This window comes from Rhipicephalus sanguineus, chromosome 2 (assembly GCF_013339695.2).
Source record: "Rhipicephalus sanguineus isolate Rsan-2018 chromosome 2, BIME_Rsan_1.4, whole genome shotgun sequence".
Classification (NCBI taxonomy): Eukaryota; Metazoa; Arthropoda; class Arachnida; order Ixodida; family Ixodidae; genus Rhipicephalus; species Rhipicephalus sanguineus.
In genome coordinates, this window is record NC_051177.1 from 70,211 (window position 1) to 95,167 (window position 24,957).

At 46.8% G+C, this 24,957-nt stretch overlaps 1 protein-coding gene across 1 annotated transcript in view; it reads left to right on the top strand.

Moving 5' to 3' along the window:
- Nucleotides 1-24,957, top strand: part of LOC119383923 (transmembrane protein KIAA1109) — a 199,247-nt gene that overhangs the window by 68,697 nt on the left and 105,593 nt on the right. Inside the window, exon 5 of the mRNA XM_037652194.1 lies at nt 21,594-21,836. Coding sequence (XP_037508122.1) covers nt 21,594-21,836 — 243 coding nt within the window. The remainder of the gene's footprint in view (nt 1-21,593; nt 21,837-24,957) is intronic.

Here is a 24,957-nt window from a genome sequence, read left to right on the forward strand (position 1 = left end):
TCAAAATTTCGGCAGGCTCCTCTGGAGTCTGATATTATGGTTTTAGAAGTGTCATGTGAGATGGCAAGGGCTATGGCCATCTCTTCAGCATTGGTAGCATTGGGTGCACGGAAGTCGACCTGCCTGTCTTGGTGGACTACGGCTGTCGTATACCAACCCCCGTGGTAAGGGCCTGCAACGTCCGGTTAAAATACGTTTTCTTTAGAGCCGTATCGGCGCTGGAGGGCAGGAGCCCGCACCTCCCATCGGCCAGCGTGTGACTCATGGGGCGACACATTGGTGGGGAGGGGTCGAACATGGTTCGCGTATTTCCAATGTTCGGGCACTCGTACCCGCTCCTCTGTGTGGAATTCATGCCTGATGTGTAGGCGATGTAGGAGTCATCTGCCTGACGGTGTCTGCGCCAGGCAAGTGTACAGTGAACTCCCATTAAGACGAACTCGGTTAAGACGAATTCTCGCTTATACCGAACAACACGGGACCATTTGTTTGGTTTCCCATAGACCCTATGCAAAAAAAATTCGCTTAAGACTAACCGTCCAACTGTGCTCTTCTGTTAAGACGAACTTTCGCGGTGATCGACAACGCTAGCGATTCTGAGAAACGAACACTGCAGTCTTGGTGGAGCGTTCAGGCGACCGAGAAAAAGCAAAACATGAAAAAAAAGCGCTTCCTGGAGCAAAGACTCAAGCAAATCGCGACGCGGAGGGCGCGAGATAAACGAAGAAGACCGGTCAGCGGATAAAGCCAGTATACCCTCTCACCCCCAGCCTGTGCGTGGGGCAGGTGTGGCCTTTATCAGCAAAGAAAGCAACAAAAAGAGTAGGGGGATTTACAACTTGGACCCCCAAGCCCTTGCGTCCTTTTGTCCCCCCCCCCCCCCCCCCCATTCTTCGGTTTCCCAGCTGGAGTACAAAGGAGAACAGAAGAACACAAGAGCTTGGGGCCCTTCCGCCGTGGTCAGAGCAAGGGGAGTGGGGAAAAAAAAAAACGACAACAGGAACAAAAATGATCTGTGCATTACAATCGAGTACGAAACCGAAACCACGATCGCGGCGCGTCAAAGGGGTCAGGTGCATTGTCATCGCCATCACACAATGGCGGCCGAGCACACGTATTTTGTGGTCAATTCGCGTTGGTTCGCGTAGCACCTGTGCGCGTTGTATCTGTTCCCAGTGAAGTGCAAATTGTGATGAGCCACTTTGATTATGAAAGCGTATGACAAAGGACGGCTATTTTGCACAGTGAATATAGCTGCTTCGTGCCTTTTTCGTGTGCGCGAGGCTTGTGACCGTGAGTAGCACGATGGGATATCTTCAGCTGCATGTCGATCAGGGAAAGTTACTACGGGCCGAAAACGGGAAAATATCTGGACCTCGAAGAAAACCTTGCAGACTTAAGCAACTCAGCGTATAATGACTTTGTCAAGGCAACAGCACGCGACCGAGGCGTATCCAGAAGTGATCTTAGAGCCAGCAAAACAGCCTCACAGAAGAAAAGAACAATAGGACAATAAATTTTACATTTTTTGAAGAAAAATTGTGCTTGTCTCTTAATTTGTTTTCTAATCGTGAACATAGGAGCGTGTTACAGTTTTATCATGTAAATGTGGTAGCATATATCTTCATGAGCATTTTTATTTTTGAACAAGCGAAATCGGGTGCTCGTAAGATTCGTCTAAATACTCTGCTTGAAGGCATAGTTTTTCTCTAGATGAGCCAAATAAATTATTTTTCTTGTCTTTTCGCCCCCATTGTAAGTCTACTCCATTCAGTGTTTTCAAGTAACATTTGGATGCACTTGGCATGTTAGCATGTCTCTTTTTGAGGGCACTTCTGATAAGCCGAACTCCTGATAAGACGAACAGATGACCGCGGTCCCTTCGAGTTCGTCTTAACGGGAGTCTACTGTATTGGTTTGTTAGGTGACCACCCCCAAGGCAAGAAGTCTTGCATTGGAAGTAGAAATGGGGAGATCAAGGGCTCGCTTGATGATTTTTCAGAGGGTGACCTCCAAAGAATCTTCATCATACTTCCGTAAGTAGGCATTGCAGCGAGGTGGACCTTATCGTGTGGTCAAGAGGTTGGTAAAAATGGCATCCTCCTGAGTGACCCAGCTACGGGACGCCGTCGAACTATATCCCTTGCCGATCAGTTGGTGCTGTACCATAAACCATTACTTCTCCCTTCCACCCCGGATTCACGATTCGAGGGGGGGAGAGTTGTGAGAGATGAAAGGGAGTAAAGAGTGCCCTTGTGTTGGGTGCGGGTCTCGGGGGCTGTGTGTAGTTGCTTGGAGAGGAACTGGGTGATGTGAGTGTCAAGGGAACTCTGAGAGGGCACACGGGAAAAAACGAGAGAAGAGATACCCAAAGGGACGCAAGGAGTCGGACATTGGTGCGTGTGAATAAAGGGTTGTGTGGTGAACATGGTTGCCGACCGTAGAGTGTGACAGCTTCTAGACTTTTCTCGAAGCCAATAGTATGCTTGTATGTATTACAACAAGCTTTAAGGTGGTAATACGCACAACCGTAGGTGTTTTGTAGTGAAGTTTTTGTGCTTGTGTGTTTAGGTGTTTGTGCGTTTAAACCTTCCAGACAACTAAAATACCCTTCTGTTTTCTGATGTTTTCATATTCAGATATCATTTCATTTTGGAGTATTAAGACTAATGCAAAATTTAACTTGAAATTTCAGAGAATTGGTTACTTACGAGAAACATACTCTGATAAACGCTCGGCCAAAAAAAAGAAACTCCGAAAAACACGATGGGTGCAGCACGCTTTGACCTCCAGAACACCCATGATGGTAGTAACCTGAGGCTATGTGCCATGTAGCACTGCACACAGTTTATCATCACCACAATAGTGAGGCAAAGCATGCCGAGACAGATGTGTAAATGCACTTGATTGAAAGCAACTAGAATCTAGAAAGTCATCATTTCAAGCACATTCCTCCGCAGTTCGTTTGTAGTGTCCTAAGATACCTGTAGTAGTTAATAAATTCATTTTTATGGTGAGCTCAGGTAACCACCTGTGTTGGTCCCGAGTTCAAAATATAAGCCAGAGCAAGGGAATCTTTTCAGCGGGTAACATCAAAAGCTATGCTCGTGGAACAACGGAGACAGCACGAGCCCTAGTGTAGCAAACACCTGGGCATTTATTAACAGCTTGCCAGCCGAATCTTGACAAATAACTAAACTCAACATGACCCAACAGAATGCCAATACAGCACGCCCAAACGTAACACTGCTTTGGTGGCACCACTTGCAGACGGGTTGAAGACAAGTACTGAATTTCTTCTATTGGAGATGATTTAGTCACCAATGTTTGCTTGGTTCATTGTGTGACTGTCTGCATGTGATCAGGTTATTGCTACTAATGTCTGGAGACATAGAGCTGAACCCTGGTCCCTCGTCTCACTTGTAATCTGAGACACTTAAGAAAGTTTTGAAAGAGCAAACAAATACAATAAGGCTCTGGCTACTAATTTGAAACGGGTAGAATCGGCAGTTAAAGGTATTCAAACCAGGATTACCAATATTGAGCAGGAACTGCACCAAATCAAGAAATATGAGCAAAGGTTGGAGAAGATGGACGAAGCTTGCACGAACAAATTACAGTGGAACTTCGATTATACGACTTTCAGGGGACCGCGCGAAATCGTCGTATAATCCGGGCGTCATATAATCGAAAAACCGAGAATATAGCCAGTGACGGTCATTGTTGCCCCACAACAGTGGTCACATAATGCCTAAGAAAGTCCGCGGCACAAACCTACGCTGCTCCGAGGAACGTAGATTAAATTAATTGAAAAAATGACAACCACGCATTTTGTCGGAGGTGTGAACGAACCTTTATTTCTCACCTTTTAAAAAAATCTGTGATTTTCTTCTGAGAGTTTGCCCAGCCACGACACATCAGCTTTCTTTCGATAGCTGCAACATCTGGCAGCAAGTCGCCGATCTCGTCGCGTGCGCAAGCAAACCGCCGAATGTGGTCGACGTAGCACAACACGTCCGCGTAAGTCGGAACGGACGCGCTAGCCTCTGCAGCGTCGTCCATCTCTTCCTCGTCGGAAGTTCCTGCAGTGTCGGGACGCACAGTTTCGATAATGTCATCCAGCGACACTTCACTGCACACTGCAACGTCGTCGTCGGCACCAACATAGTCCGCGAAAGATCCAGGCAGCTCCAGGCTGCCGAACTCTGGTTCGTCGTCAACAGGCACTGCAGCTTCACTGGTAGAACAAGCACCACTTCTATTAAAGCCGCAGTGCCTGAAGGAGTTGGCGATGGTTTCTGGCGTGACTGCATCCCATGCACTAGCAATGTAGTGCATTGCATCAAGCACAGAAAGCTTCTTATCCAACTGCTTGCGTTCCATGCCCGCCAGCCGACGCTGCACCAGAAACTTCCGATATTTCTGTTTCATGCACTTGATGACGCCAGCGTCAAGTGGCTGCAGCTGGCTAGTGCAATTGGGGGGCAGAAATACGACTTTCACATTTCTCAAATGCGACATATCTGATGGATGGCATGGCGCATTGTCAAGCAGAAGAAGAATCTTTCTGTTCTTAGTAGAGCACTGCACGGGCTCGGGCCTACCCGAAAACCCGAGCCCGGCCCACGGGCCGGGTAAAGTAGTTTTCACGGCGGGCCCGGATCGGGCTCGGGCCTGGAGCTCCGGGCTTAGGGCCGGGCCCGGGATTGAGGTGGCGGGCTCGGGTCCGGCCGGGCTTAACTTTGCTCAGTTCGTGAAGGGACACTATAGTGAAACACTAAATCGGTTTAGGTTGATAAAGTGTACTCTGAGAACTCGAATGTCATTAATTTCATCATTATAAGTTTATTTATAGCGGAAAAAATCTATTTCAAAGTTCCATTTTTTTAATTTCGCTCCGAAATCTCTGCGTGGCCCGTCATGGATTTCAAAGTGTATTAGTCGTATTTTGGCGACATTCTCTCAACAAAATTTTCTGAAATTTTGTATGTTGATGTATGTATGACTCCCTCTGAGGTCAATGTACTTCATTTTTTCCGATTAGGAACTACGTAGGCCCCGTAGACGCCGTCGGAATCTATGACGTCACGGCACTTGCTGCGCGAATGTCAAGGTGGCGTCACTACCCGCATTTTATATTTGCACGTTTTCTCGCTTACCGAGTGTCTTGTCGCGGCGAGCGTGATTTTGAAATTTTAAAAGGGTACTTTTCTGGTAATACACAAATCATTTTTCTCTTTAGTTTCCCTTTAAGTTTATTACATATACGCTGTGCATGTACGTATGTTCCACATTTTATCTTGAAAAACAAAATACGTTTTTTTTTTATCTGGGGCAGGCTATTTGAAGAAGTTTTCTGAGGGTCAAGTAATGAACTACTCTTGCTTTTTGCATATGGGGCTACCGGATTTATCTGAAATGGGCGAGCTAAAAGTAAATAGACGAGACGCCCCAGCCCTTAACTAAAACGCAAGGACTGCGCGGGGTATTGTTACACAGAATCTCTATAAAGACCCATTCTTTTTTCCTTCACGGCTCCCAGTGGTCATGTGACGCGAGATGGACATGCACAGCCTGCTTTGTGTACTTTCGTCTTGTTACGCTATATCAGGGTTGTCGAACTCACCTCAGCTAACGGGCCGCATTCACGAAAATTTACTCCCGCCAGGGCCAAGACAGTGACGAAGGTAGGAGCGGGGATCGTGGGGACAAAATGTATGTTCACATTGCCATTTGAAAGAAGACCTTTCCCATATCTCATATATGGGTCATTACTGAACGGGATTTGGTGGCTGGATTCCAACAACATATAGATACCTATTTCCAAATGGACTAAAATCTGGCCGCCGATTCTGAAATATCGTTTTGTTTCACGGTTGTGTATCAACACATGGTGACCACAGGGGGTGCCTCACGAAAAAAAAAAATCTTTAGACCTGTCACGCCTCTGTAGCTCCGGAACGATAAAGAAAATAAAAAAGAATTGGACGAAGACAGTAGCGAGAGATCAGCGGGCCGCATGCAGCCCGAGAGAGCTACATGATACTGCCGCAACTGAGTTGAAATGTGCAGGATTAGCATAGGTCCACCGTACCGGGTGATGTCCGCCTTACGTCGAACCACATTCACCCAATGAGCAAGTGTCGAGAAGTCGCGCCTTTATTACCAAACTGGAACGAATCCGAAAATAGACCGAAATCGCTTCCTCCATCTCCAGCCACTCTTACCCGCTTAGCCCAATGGCCACCTTCTGCCGGTACAACATCGTTAGCAAGGCATACGCCCATTAGAACATGAAAAAAAAAAACAGCATAGTGCAAACCGTGCATAACATACACTGCTGAGAACTGGAAGAAGCCCTCAAGGAGGAGTTTTAAACATAATATTGAAGAGTGGCACGTTGTTCGGAAACGAGAGAAATGAGGGGATGAGGTGGACAGCTACTATATTCATTCTGCAGAGGTCCACGAATATATCCTAAATTTGTCCAGTGGTGGAAGGTAAGATTGGCTGCTGACGCCTTCACAATCCGCAAGGCAAATGTGCGCCCCTGCGGCTAGCGCAAGCGGCACAAGAAACTTTAGCGCGGCTGGATATGTGATGCAACAGCGCATGGCGTGCTTCAAGCCGGAATCTCTTCATAATTTAATTTTTGGGAGAATAACATGTGAAAAAATAAACTATAAACTATGCCACACAAAAAAAAACTGTACCAGCAGTGGTGTGATATATGAAAAGTATGCTTTGACAAATAGTTTTTTTTTCTCCCTTTCGGTATCACTAAAAGTACGCGTGGTACACATGGTTCGTTATAATTTTTATCTAGGATAGTGTATTTACAACGAAAGTAATAAATATGGCTTTTTTCGTCTATTTCTCTTGCTGTGACAAGGCGCTACTACGCTGAAGACAGGCGCTACTTCTCCAGAAGAGTGCGCGATTCATTTTTTCGTTAGAGCATGCTTTAAATTTCAATAGAGCATGCAATAAAAACAAATATTGCGCTCCCTATTAAAACTGAGCTCATTCTGTCAATCACTTTCTGTCAATATCTGCTACAAAACGCTCTTGATGATCCTAACTCTATTTGCAGAAAAAATAGGCGCCTGAACAAACGTTCATCGTACCCCCGCTCAGCTACATGCTTTCACCGTGAGCCGCTTTTTACAAGAAATTACCGTAGGTTAAAGTATAATTGTTAGCGAAACATTCACGAACAAAGAGTAGAGATTTGTCACTTGAAACGTCTTGATGTCGATTCCATGTGCGGGCAACACCACCTAGATTATTCGCTCGGGCCTATGTCGGGCCCGATCTGCGGTCGGGTCAGGCCGGACCGGGTAAGCGAAAGATTTTCTTGGGTTCGGGCCGGGCCCGGGCCTCGCTTTGAGTCACCGGGCCGGGTACGGGCGGGTAAACTTGAACGAGTTCCGGGCCCGGGCCGGGCCCGGGCCGGGCCCAGGCCTAGAATCACGGCCCGTGCACTGCTCTAGTTCTTAGCCCCCATTTTGGAGTCCAGCTGCTGCAGATATGTAGAAAACATAGCAGCCGTCATCCAAGCTTTCCGGTTGAACGTGTACTGGCACGGCAGTCTTTTTCAAATTCTTGAAGCATCGCGGCTTCTCAAACTTGCCGATCACGAGGGCAGGAAGCTTTTCAGAGCCGTCTTCATTAGCGCAAAGCAATACGGTAAGACGCTCTTTGCTTCGCTTACCCCCGTGACAGCTCTCTCCTTTGAATGCCAATGTCTGTTCTGGCTGCATATTATAAAATAATCCAGTTTCGTCCGCGTTGAACACGTCGGACGGCTTGTATTCCCGTATCAATTCCGGCAGCAATGCAGTCCACTTTTCTACAGTGTCGGAGCTGACTGACGCGCTCTCTCCACAGCAGCGGCTGTACACAACTCCACTGCGTTTTTTAAAGCGATCCAACCAGCCATTGGAGGCTTTAAAGTCGTCAATGCCGCAGCGCAATGCAACTGTCTCAGCCTTCTCCTTCAAAATTGCGCCATCCACGGCAATTCCTGAACTGCGGGCCTTACGCAACCACTCAACGAGGGCCTTCTCCATGGCAGCATATTTGCCATCTTTCGTGGCCTTCCTGTTCAGGCCGAACTTTGCCGCATTTAGTAGGATGCTGTCCTTCTTCGCGAGAATCGTTTTCAGCGACGACTCGGGAATGTTCAGGTCGCGGGCAATGCTGGCCTTTGTTGCTCCGTTCCGCTTCTCCGCCTCCTCGATTATGCGAAGCTTTTCTCCGAGCGTCAGCGGTTTTCGGTTCCGCGACATTGCGAGACGCAGCACTCGCAACGAAGAATTCGAAAGCTTCCTTGCACACCAATGTCCAAACACAGAAAATTTTGCACGTGGACACAGCAGCTGCGGCGCAGCACAACCAACCGATGAGGCAAACACGTGAAGGAATCAGTGTTGCCACGACACATGAAAAAATAGTAGTGAATATTTTTTGCGAAAAATCAGCAGAAATCAGTAAATCTCTAATTTCAGTATTTGCGCAGGATTTCTTTAATGACAAATTCAGCGCTTATATTGGCAATTGCTGCAGTATTGTACTTTATAACAAATTGCACGAAAAATGTCCGTGAGATTAGCGGTGATGCATTACTGCAGAAACCCGGTATACCGAGTTCTAGTTCACTATAACCGAGAGCCATGTCCTAGCATGATTATTTCAGGCGTTACTTATGCCAGATATGAGAGAAAGCATGATGCCCACAAAGCTTCCGAAAATGACTTTCCTGGCAGAGCTTTAACACGACCACGTGTTTCCTTGCATTCCATAGATGGGTGAACCAGCAACACCCCATTAAATGCTCAATGTTGATCCGTATTGTTCATTTGCCTTATCAATGGCCTGTGGATGTTGAATCTGTACGTGACATGCTGAAGAAGTCTTGAGGTGTCTTGTGTGCAGAAAGCCCCTATAGCGTCCGTGTTGGCCTTGTTGTGGCATGTAGGTCTTCCCATTAGTTTCCCTTTACTGACCAAGGGCCGCGGCTTCAGAGCCAGTGGCCAGCTGAGGCGCTCAGAGAGGACGCGGAGAACAAGAGAATCATCTCGAGGCCCACGGCGGGACTGACTGCTGAAATCACCAGCGTGACCAGCAAGCGTGCGCCTTCTGATCCCCGGTCATATCTTCCTCTGGCTCTAGCGTGCGCCTTCTGAGCCCCGGTCATATCTTCCTCGGGCTATCGAGCCAATACCAGTTCTTAGCACAGCGGGGCAACTCGAAGCACAACAGGAATGGAGCTATTCGTTGTGGCTTCGTAGCCGTGGGGTGGGTTAATGCATTTACATTGTGATTTTCCGATATTTACGAATAACATGGAGCTTCCTACACCAACTACTCTTGGAATTCGATGGCTCTTAGGACATATGTACTGCTGCGTTTGAGAATCTGGAATTGAAGGAACATTCTTGTTTGCCTCGTGGCACCACAGCAAAGAAAGGTTGGCGGTGAAAAAGTACAAGTTCCTTTGTTTTCTGCAAAAAGACGAAAAATCCGTAGATCGAGACGCCTTATCACTGAATCAGCAGAAAATTTCAAAAGTCAGTAGATCTACTGATAAATCAGCAGCCGTGGCATCACTGGAAGGAATGGCTGAATGGCAGCACGGCAGTAGGCCTATTCGATTTGCAAGCTTCGACCAATCGCGAGCGGCTAAAACGCCCCAGCCCTCTGGTAGCTAGACAGCAGCGAGTTCCGGTTCCCGCGGCTGTAGCAAACGTTGGCTCAACAATCGCCGTTCAACACGTCCGGTATAACGACACGAAATCTAGTGAAAGTTATCGCATACTAGAAAGCGAGCTCGAAATTTTCTGCCATGTTATCTGCTCACAACGGTCACTACAAAACCACCCAAAAGAAGAGAGAGAAAAAAAAAAGGCGACAACAGAAGTGCGCAGTGCAATGCGACAAAACGAATGCGCTCCGGCTGGCTCCGGCCAACGTTGGCTCTGGCTAGCTATGGCCGACCGCGTGTCGAAAAATTGAAGAGGCCCTGTGGTGGCAGCGCGGATACGAACTCGGTTCCTCGGTTTCCCGACTTTTTTCACCCGGCCGCAGTGTGTTTGCGGGCCAGCCCGTGTCATCGTAGGTCTTTCTTTTTCTCGGACAGTCCAGCGAAGCGTCGTACGAGGCGGGGCCGGCGTAAAATTGCGTCGTACAACTGAGGTTTTTAATACATTATTTCTATGGGGGTTCTGCCGGGACCAAGCTAATTCGTCGTAAAACGCGGGTCGTCGCACGACCGGGGGACGTATAATCGAAGTTCCACTGTAGTTCTTGAGTTAGTCGAAGAGGTCGATGACCTCGAAAATAGAAGTGATCGCAGCAACAGTGTAGCTTATGGAGGGGAGGACTCAGAAGAACCGGAGCAGAAAGTTAACCAAGAAATCTTTAAAAAGAGTCTAGATGTTGAAATAAACTCCATATTTATTTATTTACAAATACTGCAATCCCATAATGGGATTTTCGCAGGATAGGGATGCAACTTTATAATATCACTTGCAGGGCAAACAAAAACAATAATAGAATAAAAATATAGCAAGCAAGTACTGGTACGAAGACAATACAGATATCATGAAATAAACATATGCCTCAAGTACAACTGCAACAACTCATCAAGTGCAACGGTAACAGAAGGAATAAATAAGTTACACAATATGAGACATAAACAAATTCAGGGATGGCCACAACACCACATCGTTGGACAGTTGATTCCATTCAGCTATGACCCTGGGAAAAGAGTGTTTAAAGCAGTTATTGCGGCTAGTGAAGGGGGTAATTGTTAGTGCATGCCGTTCCCTTGTAGCATAACCCGTTGAAAAGGAAATGAGTGGAAATATCTACGCTGTAGTGTCCCTTGATTAGCTGGAACAGAAATTTTAATCTGAGAATGCGATTCCTTTGGGTCCTTGCTGGAAGATTGGCTCTGTTGAGCAAGGCTGTCATAGACGTCCGCCCAAAGCTGTTATATATATGTATCCAACTGCTTTTGAATACCTTCTATTTTGTCACTGTCTTTTTTATAGAGCTGTGCGAATAGCAAAATTTTGGGTGCGAAGCGAATTCGAATACTGAAGTGTGCGTGCGAATCGAATATTTTTCTAATATTTCTAGGGTATTTCTCGAATACTTCAAAGTGAAATTGCAGGTAAAAAGTTAGAGATGATTCCTAAGCATATACTTATGAGATAGCAACATTAAAGTGTTTCTTTTCGCTAGGTTGATGAAGCACTGGCGGGGTGGTGTTTCATAGTTGTCTTATCAAGAATGAGGCAATGTAGAGGCCAAATTCTACTTATGTACATGATTTGGTGCAACCGAAGTGTTGCCAACAACACTTTACACGTGATAGGCAAAGGTGCCGTTTCCTCAGCCTCTCCTCCTCTTTCAACTTCTGTGGAAGCCCAACTGATGTGGCGGACAAGGGCCGTGTGCTCTCTTCAAGTCCCGAGTTCCAAATCTGCCTCGTAGACGTTGATATATAAGAACATCTGAAATTCTGGATGCTAAAAAGCTTCGGCTTCTGATTTTTCGAACTTCCTGCCCAAATTTCAGGTCCAAAACAGCATTGAACCCCCACCTCGGACACATCTTTCATCTCCATGTTGGAACCAGCGTTTCTTGATTTAGTACATTTGCGACCGTAGCAGAGCTTGAAAGGCAACTTTGCCGCAATACCGGGGTGTGATGAGGTGAAGCATATTGAAAATCTATGGTGCGATCTTGTACGCGTTCCAAAATAAACACGGAGGCATGGCATTACATCCAGCCGCACGTGACCACACGCGATTGGTCAATGCAGGGCCGTGACGTCTGTCGCGGTTGACATGGGCCATTCGCGTGCGGCTGGATGTAACGCCATGCCTCCGTGTTTATTTTGAATGCGTACAAGATCGCACCACTAGGGACCACTTCCAATTGGATGGACGTTGACTGTCTTGGCAAAGTTCGACCGTAGTGGAGCTTGAAAGGCAGCTTTGCTGTAATACTAGGGTGTGATGAGGTGAAGCATATTGAAAATTTAGGGACCACTTCCAATCGGACATTGACTGTGTCTTGGCAAAGTTCAACCGTAACGGAACTTGAAAGGCAGCTTTTCCGCAATACAAGAGTGTTATGAGGTGAAGCATATTGAAAATTTGAAGAAGTCACTTTCAATCGAACGTTGTGGTGTCGTCGTCTTCACTCCCGGCGCGCACGGTCCTCACTATATACTCTTTAGCCGTACGCGCCAAACACCACCGCGGGTTCGAGCACTGGGAGCTTCATGCAGGGTGCCGCGTCTAGTTCATCCCGTGCCCGTGTACCGTTCGACCTGCTGCGCGCGAGAATTCGGCCCATCACCGCGAGGGGAGGGCGAGCCGTCGCGCGCAGCAAGGGAGACCCTAGGCGACACTCTCCAAATTAGTGATTTATCACTGGGATTACAAAGAGATCAATAATTCGACACAGCCAATCGTACGTAACGTAATTACACAGGACACCAATTAGCTAATACAAGTTACCAAATGTGGCCACGAATGGCACACCTATAAAACAAAGAAAGAAAGAACCAGGTTTGGTGAGCCGACCTACCCTTCGGCCAGCGCTCCCGCGATCTCGCACCCCAGAGCAGAAGATACAGAACAGACTAAGCAACACTTGAAAGAAACGTATACAGAGCACGATCGCGAGGCGCTGCCTCGGGACTTCGAGACCGCGGAGGGTAGCGCGCGCCCGCTGAGGCCGGGGCCTCGACAAAACGACGTAACCGCCGGCCGGCGACGGAGAACAAAGAGCAAAGGATGGCCGCCGGCCGGAGTGGCCAAAACGCGTACACACCCTTCGAGGTCCCCAAGTGGTCTCCCCCCGAACCTGGTCGCGCGCCCGCCGCTTCTAGGCGAGCACGAGCCAGGTCCAAATCCCGCCAAAACTGGGCCAATGGGACACCGTGTTTACCTTCGAGGGCAGGGTGGCAGCAAAGTGACAGCGATTTATGACCAGCTGCCACCCGTCCGGTCGAGAGGAGAGGGGCACGAGAATTCTCCAAGGGAAGATGGCGCCGAGCAACTGGTTGCGGACGCCTGAATTCCCACAACATTGACTATTTGTTTTTGGGAAGTTCGAATAGTAAAATTCCAGTGTGAATCGAATCGAATAGCAAACACTATTCTAAAAATATTTGAAATTTCGAATATTCGCACACCCCTACTTTTACTTTAGTGAAGGGATACCAAATTACAGAAGCGTAATCTAATAAAGGCTGCACAATTGCGTTAAATGCAAGAAGACGAACCTTTGGAGTTGTTAGCTTCAGAGCCCACCTGAGGAAGAAGAGCTTTTGATTGGCAGAACTTTGCACAGTATTGATGTGTTTCTTCCATCTCAGATCAGTGGAAATCCAAATGCCAAGATATTTTATGTGTTCAACCTCAGCGAGCAAAACATTACGCGCCGAGTACTGGAAGTGCAGATTGCTACACTTGCGCGAAATTTTCATAAAAACTGTTTTGTCAAAGTTGATAGTCATGTGCCAATCACTACACCATTTTACAATTTTTTCAAAGGCTTCATTTAGTCGTAGCTGGTCGCTGACGCTATCTATTTGTGAATACATTACACAATCATCCGCATACAGTTTAATTTTCATGGGAATGTCGTTGCCAATATCAATAATGAAAAAGAAGAAACAAAAGTGGTTCAAGTACAGAACCCTGTGGAACGCCAGAGTCTACAGGAAGCCTGTGAGAGGCACAATTTTCAAATGAAACATATTGCTGTCGGTTTTAAAGATACGCAGAAACCCAAGTAACAATTTTGGCATTACCCAGAGTGACATCAGGTTTGTGGAGTAGCTTTTTGTGGCAAACCTTGTCAAAGGCTTTAGCAAAGTCCAGCAAAATTGCATCAACCTGTTTACCCGAATGTGTTGCCTTAGCGAAATCGGGTACAGTGGTTACTAATTGAGTGCATATAGAAAATCCTTTGCTGAAGCCATGCTGATTGCATGATAATGTCTTATTTTTTGAAAGGAACTCAGCAATGCGGTTATGTATTATATGCTCGAGAAGCTTGCATGATGTTGAAATCAGGGAGATAGGGCGATAGTTCAAGATGTGCTGCTTATTACCATTTTTGAAAATAGGTTTCACTGCTGCCATTCAATCGGTATCTCTCCTTTGCCTAAATATATGCGTGTACAATTTAGAAAACAGTACACGCAGATATTTAGAGACCCATGGCCAGTATCGCTTTTAAGAATTCATTTGGCAAACCATCAGGACCGGGGGATTTCTTAATATCGAGGTTTAGAAGCATACTCCACTCTCATTAATGGTAACGTCAGACAAATGAAGCATGAAAGTATGGCATTGAACCATTGCCAGACCTAAAGTGCAAGTTGAATGCATCCGCTATTCCTGTGTTATCATCGCTCAAAACACCATTGACCGTGAAAGCATCATTAATTTGTTTACTGGGAGAAATCAGCCTCCAGAACTTTACAGGGGATGTTGAAATAAATTTTGGAAGTTGCTCACCAAAGTAGCGTTGCTTGTCTGAATAAACTTTGGTTTTTAGAGCAAAGCATCCAAATCTCTTGCAGTACCTCTTTTGGTCTTCATCGTCTTTTTAATTGCAATGTGTCACGAGAAAGCCAAGGAGATTTGCCTTTGTTTAACAAGCAAGGAACAAAGTGCTGTATGCAATCATTTACAAGATTGATTCCAAAGTGTATGTATGTCTGTGCTCCTGTCCTGGAACGAGTCAAAACTAAACGAAAGCATGTCTAATATGGTGACATCATCAGGGGGGTTTCGACTTGGGCTTTTTGGTGATTCGTCTTGATGCGAACCAATGCGCACAAAAGACAGGGACAAAAGAAGGAACATAGATGGACATACGCTTCGTATGTCCATCTGTGTTCCTTCTTGTGTCCCTGTCTTTTGTGCGCATCGGTTCCCATCAAGGCTACATCATCTGCACGGGAGAAGTTTGGCATGGAAGTGACAGCAATGGAGATGCCCGAAAGGGATAACAATACAGTGGAGTGGTCAGAAATTTCAGGCAGTACTTTGCACTTTGCTTGCCCCGTAATTGAACCGCTTAAGAAAAACAGATCAAGGAGGGAGCAGCGATTACCTTGTGTTCTTGTGAAACCTTCAACTACTTGCCGCAGATCAAAAGAAAAGATCATATCAAGTAACCGTTCCTGTGGCTTGTCATTAGAAACATTTAGTGTGAAGGTTGGCCAATCCACGTGGGGCAGATTGAAGTCTCCACCTAGAATTAGTCCATCAGCAGGCTTCACATGAGCAATGAGGTAACTTTGCAAGTGAGCAAAGAAATCAGGAGAGGAATTTGGTGCTCAGTAAAGTGCCCCCAATGTAAAATATGTGGCACATATAACAGCCGACGCGGACTTAGAAGCTCAAACAGATGTTGATTAGCATCCGCATGAGCCCAGAACGTAAAGGTGGCTCCTTGGTTCACGGTAGAACGAGCGCAGGCGCTCGCTTGCCCAAAACTCGTCTTCTTCTTGCGGGCCGAACACGGGAAATTCAACACATTCCCGGCTGCGTGGTGGTGTCTCGTCTGTACGGTCAGGCGCTTGCTGTATTGCCTCCGTACGCGGTGATGTTTCCGCTTCCTCGACGTGTCCTGAAGGTGTCAGTCTTCTACTTTACAGACTCCTCCTTCCATTGTCTCTCGTGCTTTGGCATGGAGACTGAGGACGTCCTCTCCTGCCAGCTCGCGGATGTAGGCGAGCAGGTCCACAGGACTCTCAGCACATACTGCTTCAACGGTTTCAGCAGCAGGCATCTGTTGCCAAAACAATCCAGCACTGTCCTCACATTCAGGTTTTCTTTGCTGGGAAGGCAGTTCTGTAGTCTTGAATCCGATTCTTGCAGCAATTGATGAGGTTGCATCTTCTCGTGTGAGCATTGAGGGACGCTCTTGAATTTCCTGGATGGCAGCACAGTCTTGCGTGCGCAACCAATCATCCTTCGGGCGATTCTTCAGGCTACCCAATTGTGTCCGACTTCCAATAGTCTGCTGATGCAGACACGTTACACGATGGGCACGTTACACGGTGGACACGTTACACGATGGACACGTTACACGATGGACACATTACACGATGGACAAGTTACATGATGGACACGTTTTGGGCAAGCGAGCGCGTGCTTGTCTTCTTCTTCTTGCGGGCTGAACGCGGTAAATTCAACATCCAATACATATCTAATCACACCATGATAAGCTTTACAAAATGTGCCCTAAATGTTCGCTATATGTGGCATTCTCAGAATTTTAAAGCGCTCCTTGAACAGTAATGCCACACCCCCACCTTTGCTCCCTCAATCTTTCCTGTGCGTGTTGTACCCACGAGGAACGTATTCATTATCATTTATAGAATCATTTAACCATGTTTCTGTGAGAATAACTATTTCAGGGCTATGGGTCACCAATATTCCCTCCAGTTCAGTGACTTTGTCAACAACACTCTGGCAGTTCACGTTAAGTATATTAAGCTCCTGAGGTTTTGGTACGCGACGTCAGTTTTCATTTTTCTTTAGTTGAACACGTGCACCTTCCTTTTCATCCCAGCCAAATATAATGCCGTCTGTGCTCAGTCTATTGTGCATAAGTTTTACTTTTGAGCCATTATTTCTTTCTAGAGTGCAACTGTTCCAAAGCTTCTTTCGAATGTCACAAATTCTACGTGAGAAATCTTCGGGTACTGAAACAGCTGTACCCTTCAGCTTGAATGAAACCTTCAAAACTGACATTTTTCCGCGATAGTCAAGCAACTTAAGCATGACTGGTCTGGCATGGTTAGCATTTTTTTCCCCAATTCTTTGGCATCCTTCTATGTTTGCCACAGAAACACCCAATCTGCTGTGAAACAAATGTTTTACTTTATTTTACTTTATTTTCAAGATCCTCAGAAGTTTCGTTGCTTGGTTCATCAAGACCGTAAATGGCCAAGTTATTTCTGCCACTACGATTTTCTAGGTCATCTAGTTTGTCAACATTGGAGGCTAGAGCTGCTCTAACCGTAGATCTCCACATCCTTGACTACACTTTAGTTGCTCAGTTGGCGCTCTAAACCATCAACACGATCAGTTAGTGAACTTGCCAATCTCTATCTGAGGTAGCTGCTTTTAATTAGTTTTGACCGGCAAGAAGTTCCATGAGTATTTCCTTCTCGGAAGAGCCAGGGTTGGCCTCAACGTCGCCACAAAGCAAGAGATTTACAGGAAGATACTTGAGCCGAGCAACAAGGCATTCAAGACAGTGGGCAAGGCAGCAGCAGTAAACGATTATCGTTACAACAACACGCCGTCGGCAAGTATCTACCGACCTGGAATACATAGAAAAAGGGCTTCCTGAGCATGTTGCCCTTTTGCCGCTGCATTGCCCACTCCAGAGAGTGTAACGTAGGGAGGTGGGCGAGTTGCAAACACGACGGAGACATAAGATGAGAAGGACAAAGCGCTGTGTCCTTCTCATCTTGTGTCTCCATCGTGTTCTCGCCTTTTTTTTTTTTTACAAGTATCCACACAGCCCCACCACGGTGGTCTAGTGGTTATGGCGCTCAACTGCTGACCCGAAGGTCAGGAAAAGAAAAGGCGGAAGAGGAAATATCAGTTTTTTGGTAAAGCCAAAATATGGGGAGGTGTCCTCCGAATGCTCCCAAGGAATACTTAGGTTCACTGTATGATAATTTGCTGCGAAATACAAATTCGCGTTCAAACATCCTTATAACAAGCTCGTGCAGCTTTTCTCATGACGGCAAAGGTATAAAAAGTGTTACTGATAATGGCATTTACGCTTTCTCCCCCCCACTTGGTTTCCGATGCCGTGAGAATTTCCAGTTCTCGTGACCTTGCGTGTACAAGTAGCTCGCTTCCCGATTCGTTTTCAAGGATGGGATATCTGATGATCAATTACTTGTTCTTGAGCATCCTATTTGTGAGAGGCTATACGCATGCGGACGATGATGGAGTTTTAGGGAATAAATGAGACAAATCAAGTCGATGAGTTGTGCTCAAAGTTTAAAGACACTCATTGTGAAAGCACTTACATGCCTCTAAAAGAAAACTTATCAACAAGGAGTGTTCGTGGATGGATCCTGATCTGATCCATCTGAAATGTGTCGTCGAGTGCAGACGTGGTGCAACCTGTATTTGGTTCGTTACGGCTCGAAGGGCAACAGTAGGTGGCTGACACTGGACGACGTGTGAAGCATCGGCAAGTAACATTGGCTTTGGGGATCCTCTCGTACCTGGTTCACCGGACAGTGCGACGAAATCATCACAGGCAGGAAGCTGTGGCTGTAAGGTTGGCCGGTGCGTGGCATTGGGTCTTTGGTATCACAGCCGTCGGGGGCCATTGACGTCGTGGTGAAATACACGAGAATGGTGGGCACATGCGGTTAACCTTTGACCAAAAAAGACTGCACTGGCTCCAACAATGGACGCAGCTTATGTGAGGGCAGGACCGAGCACTCCAGAGCAGCACGGCTGACGGAAGATGACGCACCTCCTTGTCGTGTGAGGAAGAGTGTGTCACGGTAGAGGGCGGGGACAATGTAAATGACATGCAGTCAATATCCTGCTCGAGCATCGTGAGAAGAGCAGCTGGAGATGAATCTGGTTACGGTGGTGGTACGATTGGTACCACACGCTGCAGTGAAGCAAGGGCTGGGGCCCCGTGGTGGCTCCCTGAACGCAGGCGGTACGTTTCTTAGTAGCAGGGCAGCATGCAGCACACAGATGGTCGTGGGGCCATGAGCCAAAGGTCAACATGCCAGTGAGATGACGCAGTTTGACCGGGAGAGCATTCGGAAGGATGGCGGGCATCGCCGGCTGTGCAATGGCACCATTCAGCTCTACGATGGCATCGGTATGAAAGAACCATTCTCAATACCTTGCAGGAACAGTCCCGAAAGTATTTGCAATGCACACGTACATTTGCGCTGCGTAGAGCACTACTTCAGAGAGCATAGGCGCAGTGTTGTCGTGTGTCTTCCCATGCACGGGTGCATCTCAGTTTTGTTAATATCAATCATCTCTGTGGTATTCAATGTAAAAACTCTGATCTGCCCATGATTGAGGGCTCCGGTAAAATGTAGACCACCCGTGTTTCTTTAACAAGCACTGAGGTCGCAGACCTCTTGCATTGAATTCACCTCTTTTCTATTTTTTTAACAGGTTTTATCAATGTCATGGAAAAAAATAATTAAAAGCAACATTATTTGCTGCGTGCTTCAGTGAATCAACCAAGTTGTAAAGGATGCATGTGCTCCGGACCACCTTCTGTGTTTTCTTCGTTCACGTCGTTCCCCGGCCAGGTGGGATTCCACCAAACTCTTGACTTCATAAGTCTAACTTGAAAACACAATCAACGTACTTTTTCTGGCTTAAATGTAAAACGTTGCACTCAACCCACAGTGTTCGTTCTAGATACGCTTCGCATCGCAGCAAAAATTCTTTAGACAAGGTGAAGCATGTTGTCCGACATAAAAATAACGAGCTCGTATGCACTTCTAGTCGTTTGTGCTAGGTATTAAAATTGACGCGGGGCGTGAAGGCAAGCACAGTGTAGACACATGAGCGGCCACTGCGGCTGCAGCATACAAGAAAAATCTTACGGATGTAATTGGTACAGAAATAAACTTCACTCCAGGAAGCTTCCCCTCAACGTTTGTGAACACAGTCCTTGAATCGTAAAGCGGGAACACATCATATATTGACGTCACTGTCAATTAGAGGGCTACAGCGTTCAAAACTCTTCACCTTCTATTAGACACCGGATCCTTTTTTTGGTAAGTTCCAAGGTGTCCCATTATATTTTGTACGAATAGCATATTTATAAAAAGCAGCAGCATTTTGCAGTAGAATTGAACAAAATGAGAAAAGCGAGCTACGAGAAGGACGGGAAAAAGCCCGACATGCTGCGACACAGATACTCTTTCGGTCCGCCATCTTGGATAACCTATAGTGCGAATGCATTGCGAATTGCAACCACCTGCTAGGCAACAAGCGCGTTCTCCGATCACCACTGTAGCGAGAGAGGGACGTGTCTGTAGCCACTTGATATGGAAAGGAAAAAGGCTGAAGCAGAGTAGTGGTGGCTGAGTTGTTGAGCGCAGCCAGGAAAGCTCTATGCATGAGCACTGTGAGAGGCACGGCATGTTGGTGGAAAATGATGATGATGCTTGATATGGAAAGGAAAAGGCTGAAGCAGAGTAGTGGTGGCTGAGTTGTTGAGCGCAGCCAGGAAAGCTCTATGCATGAGCACTGTGAGAGGCACGGCATGTTGGTGGAAATGATGATGATGCTTGATATGGAAAGGAAAAAGGCTGAAGCAGAGTAGTGGTGGCTGAGTTGTTGAGCGCAGCCAGGAAAGCTCTATGCATGAGCACTGTGAGAGGCACGGCATGTTGGTGGAAAATGATGATGATGCTTGATATGGAAAGGAAAAAGGCTGAAGCAGAGTAGTGGTGGCTGAGTTGTTGAGCGCAGCCAGGAAAGCTCTATGCATGAGCACTGTGAGAGGCACGGCATGTTGGTGGAAATGATGATGATGCTTGATATGGAAAGGAAAAAGGCTGAAGCAGAGTAGTGGTGGCTGAGTTGTTGAGCGCAGCCAGGAAAGCTCTATGCATGAGCACTGTGAGAGGCACGGCATGTTGGTGGAAAATGATGATGATGCTTGATATGGAAAGGAAAAAGGCTGAAGCAGAGTAGTGGTGGCTGAGTTGTTGAGCGCAGCCAGGAAAGCTCTATGCATGAGCACTGTGAGAGGCACGGCATGTTGGTGGAAAATGATGATGATGCTTGATATGGAAAGGAAAAAGGCTGAAGCAGAGTAGTGGTGGCTGAGTTGTTGAGCGCAGCCAGGAAAGCTCTATGCATGAGCACTGTGAGAGGCACGGCATGTTGGTGGAAAATGATGATGATGCTTGATATGGAAAGGAAAAGGCTGAAGCAGAGTAGTGGTGGCTGAGTTGTTGAGCGCAGCCAGGAAAGCTCTATGCATGAGCACTGTGAGAGGCACGGCATGTTGGTGGAAAATGATGATGATGCTACGGATTACTTCTCCCTCCTGTACGGAACAGTGGCGAACTCTCCGTTTTGTATGCGCAGGGTGCCAAATGATGGAATGTGGATTCAGTAGTTCTTTGCCCAGTATTTTCAATGCCTCCCTGGCATTTGCATCAGGCTGAAACAGATGGCAAGCGGATTGAGAGTCAATTACAATTAGGGCTGAACCTCTCTGTTTTTTGTTCAGTTCATTTAGTTGCCATAGCGACATGCTGACTGATTAGGTTTTATGCCTCAAAGTTTGTAGTTGTGCCTGTTGCCACATTGTTATAGCAATTTTCGTGCACTCCCCAGGCGTCAGTGCAGCAGATTATTTGTTTACTACCGTAACGTTGTTAAAGTGCCCAGGCTGTGACTTGTCTGGCTGGGTGATACTTTGTGCTCATGTGTGGGTACTAGTGATTTTAAACGTGGTCAAGGTGTTTTCTGCAGGTTGCGATGGGTAGTTAGCATGCAATCTTTACTTCTCAGGAGCCAGTGACCCTGCGACATGCCTGCCTGCTGCTCGACCCCAGCGTGGATGCCAAGAAGCGTTCTCGGCTGATTGAGAAAGAGATGAACGAGCAGGCCAAGATCATCAGTGACCTGCGCTTCTTGGGGGCCAGCCAGAGCACCATCGAGCAAGAGGAGAGGCGGCTCAAGGAGCTCGAGACGGCTGTCTTCAATGACTTCCGTCGAGATGTCATCAAGAAGCTGCGCAGACAGAGTGTCAAGGTTGGTAATATGCCTGCTATATAAGTGTAATGCACAACACCTTCAAAATAATAGCATGTGGCTATCAAGGAAAAAAGCCATGCAGCTGGCGGGAAATACTGATAACTGTGAAGCATACTTTTTGATAATAATAATAATATCTGGGGTTCCAAAACCACGATATGATTATGAATGAGTACTAACAGACAATAATGCCAAGGAACGTATAGGGGATGTTATTAGTAGTAAATGTAACGTAAATGTGAAGAAAGAAAAATGGACGAAAAGATAACTTACCGCGGGCAGCGACCGAACCTGCGACCTTCGAATAACGCGTCCGATGCTCTACCAACTGAGCTACCGCGGCGGCGATCCCCCCGTCCACTTTATGGGGTATATATGTGCATTTTAAACGTGGAGTGTCAGTCAGCGCCGCCAGTAGCCATGACGGCGAGTGTGGAACACTCTTTTTCTGCCTTTTGGCGTCACGTAGTACGTGAACTTATTACGAGTAGGCAGCTGACCAATAATCCCTCGCATACTACCTGAAAGCATGAAGTCTGCCAGAATGAGACCCTCACTATGAAATAAGTAAAGTGGAAATTTTAAGGGCTCGTTTTTCTTTGTTATACACAATATTAATCAGTACTAACAGACAATAATGCCTAGGAAAGTATAGGGGATGTTATTAGTAGTAAATGTAATGTAAATATGTAGAAAGAAAAGTGAACGAAAAGATAACTTACCGCGGGCAGGGACCGAACCTGCGACCTTCGAAGAGAGGCGCCATAGTGGAGGGCTCTGGAAATTTCGACCGCCTGGGGTTCTTTCACGTGCACCTAAATCTAGTACATGGGCCTCAAAGCATACTTTTTGAGAAATCCTGCAGGTTCGTTGGTAGCTTTGTGCCTATGCCAGGAATATGTTTTTTCATAATTCTTCAGCGTACAAGTCTATAGACCAGATACGTCTTTTAGAGTAATAGTGTTATGAAATATAATCTAGTAGGAGAGTGTATGTAAAATCATTTCATCCTCTTTACTGTTGGTACTTCTTTTGACCAAATAGAAGAGTCTTGGCGTTTGATAAGTGTGGTGTGCTTTCCTTTGTTCATTGCTTATTGACTTTCACTGAAGAATGGTGTCAACAGTTTGGCCATTTAGAACAATACAGCTCAGTGGTTCCACTCCTACACCAAAGTGCACTGAATGTAACTTACTGCGCCATCAGTGTCTCAGATTTGATGGCACCATCACTGGCAACTGCACTGCTGGCACGTCAAAACGTAAAAGGCCTCATTTTGGAGCCACCGTAGTCACAACTACAACCCAAGAAATTTTCTCGAAACAAAGCAGCGATCGCACAAGTGTGCCAATTAGGCCACAATGCCATGCAAAGTGCCAACACTGTTTCTGTCGTGCAAGTTGGCCTGATGGCTCTCCACAGAGGCTTGTGCCTGCCATGGAGATCGGTGGTAATCAAGTCGCTGCCGATAGCTCATTTTAAGCGCAGCAGGGATATGCAATTGAGTCAGTATGGCCACACATGCTTCGTTTTCTATTTTTATGTAAGTGGCCAGTTACACGTGTAACCACTGCCTTGCACAGGTTGCGCTGCAGTGTTCTCGGTTATTTTAGAATCTTCCGACAAGATTGCACGCACAGCGCGAACAATAGAGTTTGTTCTGGAACTAATGCGGCCACAAGCGGTAGCGCTGGAATCTTCGGTGCCACATGTATGAATGCCGATCTGCCTTATTACTGATCAGATTACCGATGAGTGACGCCTGTGCTTGCCGCTTTCGCTGCCCTTTGAGTGTTGCTTCTTTTACCGGGCACAAGCTTGTCCAATAAAGCTTGTCATCTTAGCCGGCTGCATTTTGCTTTCATTTTGCACAACCACGTGACACTATTAAGGCAAAAGCTTTATGTACCTCATCAAATGCAAAAATTGACCGTCTGCGTCGTAACACAAGTGATGCAAAAAATCATCACGTGATGGCATCATCATGTGATGTCATTATTAAGGCAGCGATTGCCAAATTTTGTGACTTCATTGTGATGTCACCTAACGTGACATGACATTGTTGCTTGCTCATTAGTGGGCCGATCGTGAAGGCAGTGCAAAATCAGGTGAGGTGCCTGCCGTGCCTCCAGTCCTGGAGGCAGTTAACGTCGTTAGCATACAGTTTGGCGCAACTCAACAAAACGCTGGCATAAGAAAACGGGGCTGCTGCAGCGAGCGAAGCGACTATCGGGCTAAAGCTTTGATGCATGTACAAAGGTATGAGCCATGCTGATCCCTGGCACGATAGGGTGCACGCGACTGTGCCCGGCAGATCAAAGGATGCAGTGCTGGGTGGAGCGATGCGGCTCTTCTCAGGATTCTCACCCGCCCACCCTTCCTCCTCACTTCAGTAGGCCTTTCACATTGCGGAAAGTGGACAGCACATGTCCTCTTCACTTGAGCTGTGGTCGTCGAATGCCCTCACACAGTGTCATTCGCACATAGAAAATACAACACACAGGTCAGTTCTGTAGATTTGAACTTTATATGGGACCTCACGGTGGCAGCAGCCGCAAAAATGCGCCTTGAGTGTTCAGATAATTGCCATCACAATAAATGTTTGCCTCCTGGTCAGAGCAGCCGCTATTCCACTTTGATATGCGCAACTGTCATTTGCAGGCTCGTCACTGATGGCCCTGGCGTCTGAAGGCCCATTGTGGAGTGGCTACGCTGTGTTCTATGTTTGCCCCTCCTGGGTCAACCACTGATGGCAAAAAAAAAAGCAAAAAGTACAGCTAGTTGAGATACCAGTTCGACTTGCAGGGATCCCAGGCGTTGAATGGTCAGAGCGATTGTCACTGCGAGAATGTTGTAAGAGAGGGAAGGAAGTGTCGGAGGAGCTTGATTTGCTCCATGGTGAGGTAGTTTTTACAGTGACCTTCAGTATGCATCCCCTGGGCAGCTTACACCAGCAAAACGGCACATGGACAAGAATGTAGTTGGGTGTGGCACTGCAACAATGGAGACAGGTAAGGCTGCGGCGGGGCTTGTTAGAGGTGCTGCTGTAGTACGACGTCATAGATGGTATATATAAAGCTGGGATGCGCGTGTAATACAGTGAACTCCCGTTAAGACG